Source organism: Rhincodon typus, chromosome 2, assembly GCF_021869965.1.
Source record: "Rhincodon typus isolate 14 chromosome 2, sRhiTyp1.1, whole genome shotgun sequence".
Lineage (NCBI taxonomy): Eukaryota > Metazoa > Chordata > Chondrichthyes > Orectolobiformes > Rhincodontidae > Rhincodon > Rhincodon typus.
Genome location: NC_063333.1, coordinates 107,151,239 through 107,151,725, shown reverse-complemented (window position 1 = coordinate 107,151,725; position 487 = coordinate 107,151,239). Strand labels below are relative to the sequence as shown.

Genomic DNA, 487 nt, shown 5'->3' with positions numbered 1-487 from the left:
CAAAACTACAGAAGTAAATAATTCTTTTTCATTCTCCAGACAACTATCATAGCTCGTTTCATCAATCGAGATTTGAATGGCGTAATTTTGATGTTTAAGCATGGATTGGACGCTTAAAGTAATTAGAATTATAACTGTCCAGTAAGTTTGATGTGTCAGATAGAATGGAACATTTAAAATGTTTCAGCACATTTGTCAATGCAAGCACATTTGATGGAATGCTTACTTTTGAAAACCAGACTGAATTTCTAAACTAACTTTGCTCCCAAATTACACTTTTTTTCTGCCGCTACAAAGGTAATCCATTTATCATTACATTAACAACAAAATAACTCCAGAAAGGTTTGTGACGTCAATGGAATACAAGTGCTAGCTATCTCAACAAACAGCCTGCCAATGTTCCTCAGGCTCAGATGTACAAAAATGGTTTCTTGGATAGGATACCAAAGTCTCACAACATTCATACACACCACCTGCTCTGAATAGA

The 487-nt window shown here is 35.1% G+C and overlaps 1 protein-coding gene across 1 annotated transcript in view; it reads left to right on the top strand.

The window, feature by feature from the left end:
- The window catches only part of LOC109913658 (triple functional domain protein-like), an 87,763-nt gene extending 87,646 nt beyond the window's left edge, over positions 1 to 117 (top strand). Inside the window, exon 11 of the mRNA XM_048608708.1 lies at positions 40 to 117. Within this exon, the coding sequence (XP_048464665.1) occupies positions 40 to 117 (78 nt within the window). The remainder of the gene's footprint in view (positions 1 to 39) is intronic.
- The last annotated feature ends 370 nt before the right edge of the window (positions 118 to 487 follow it).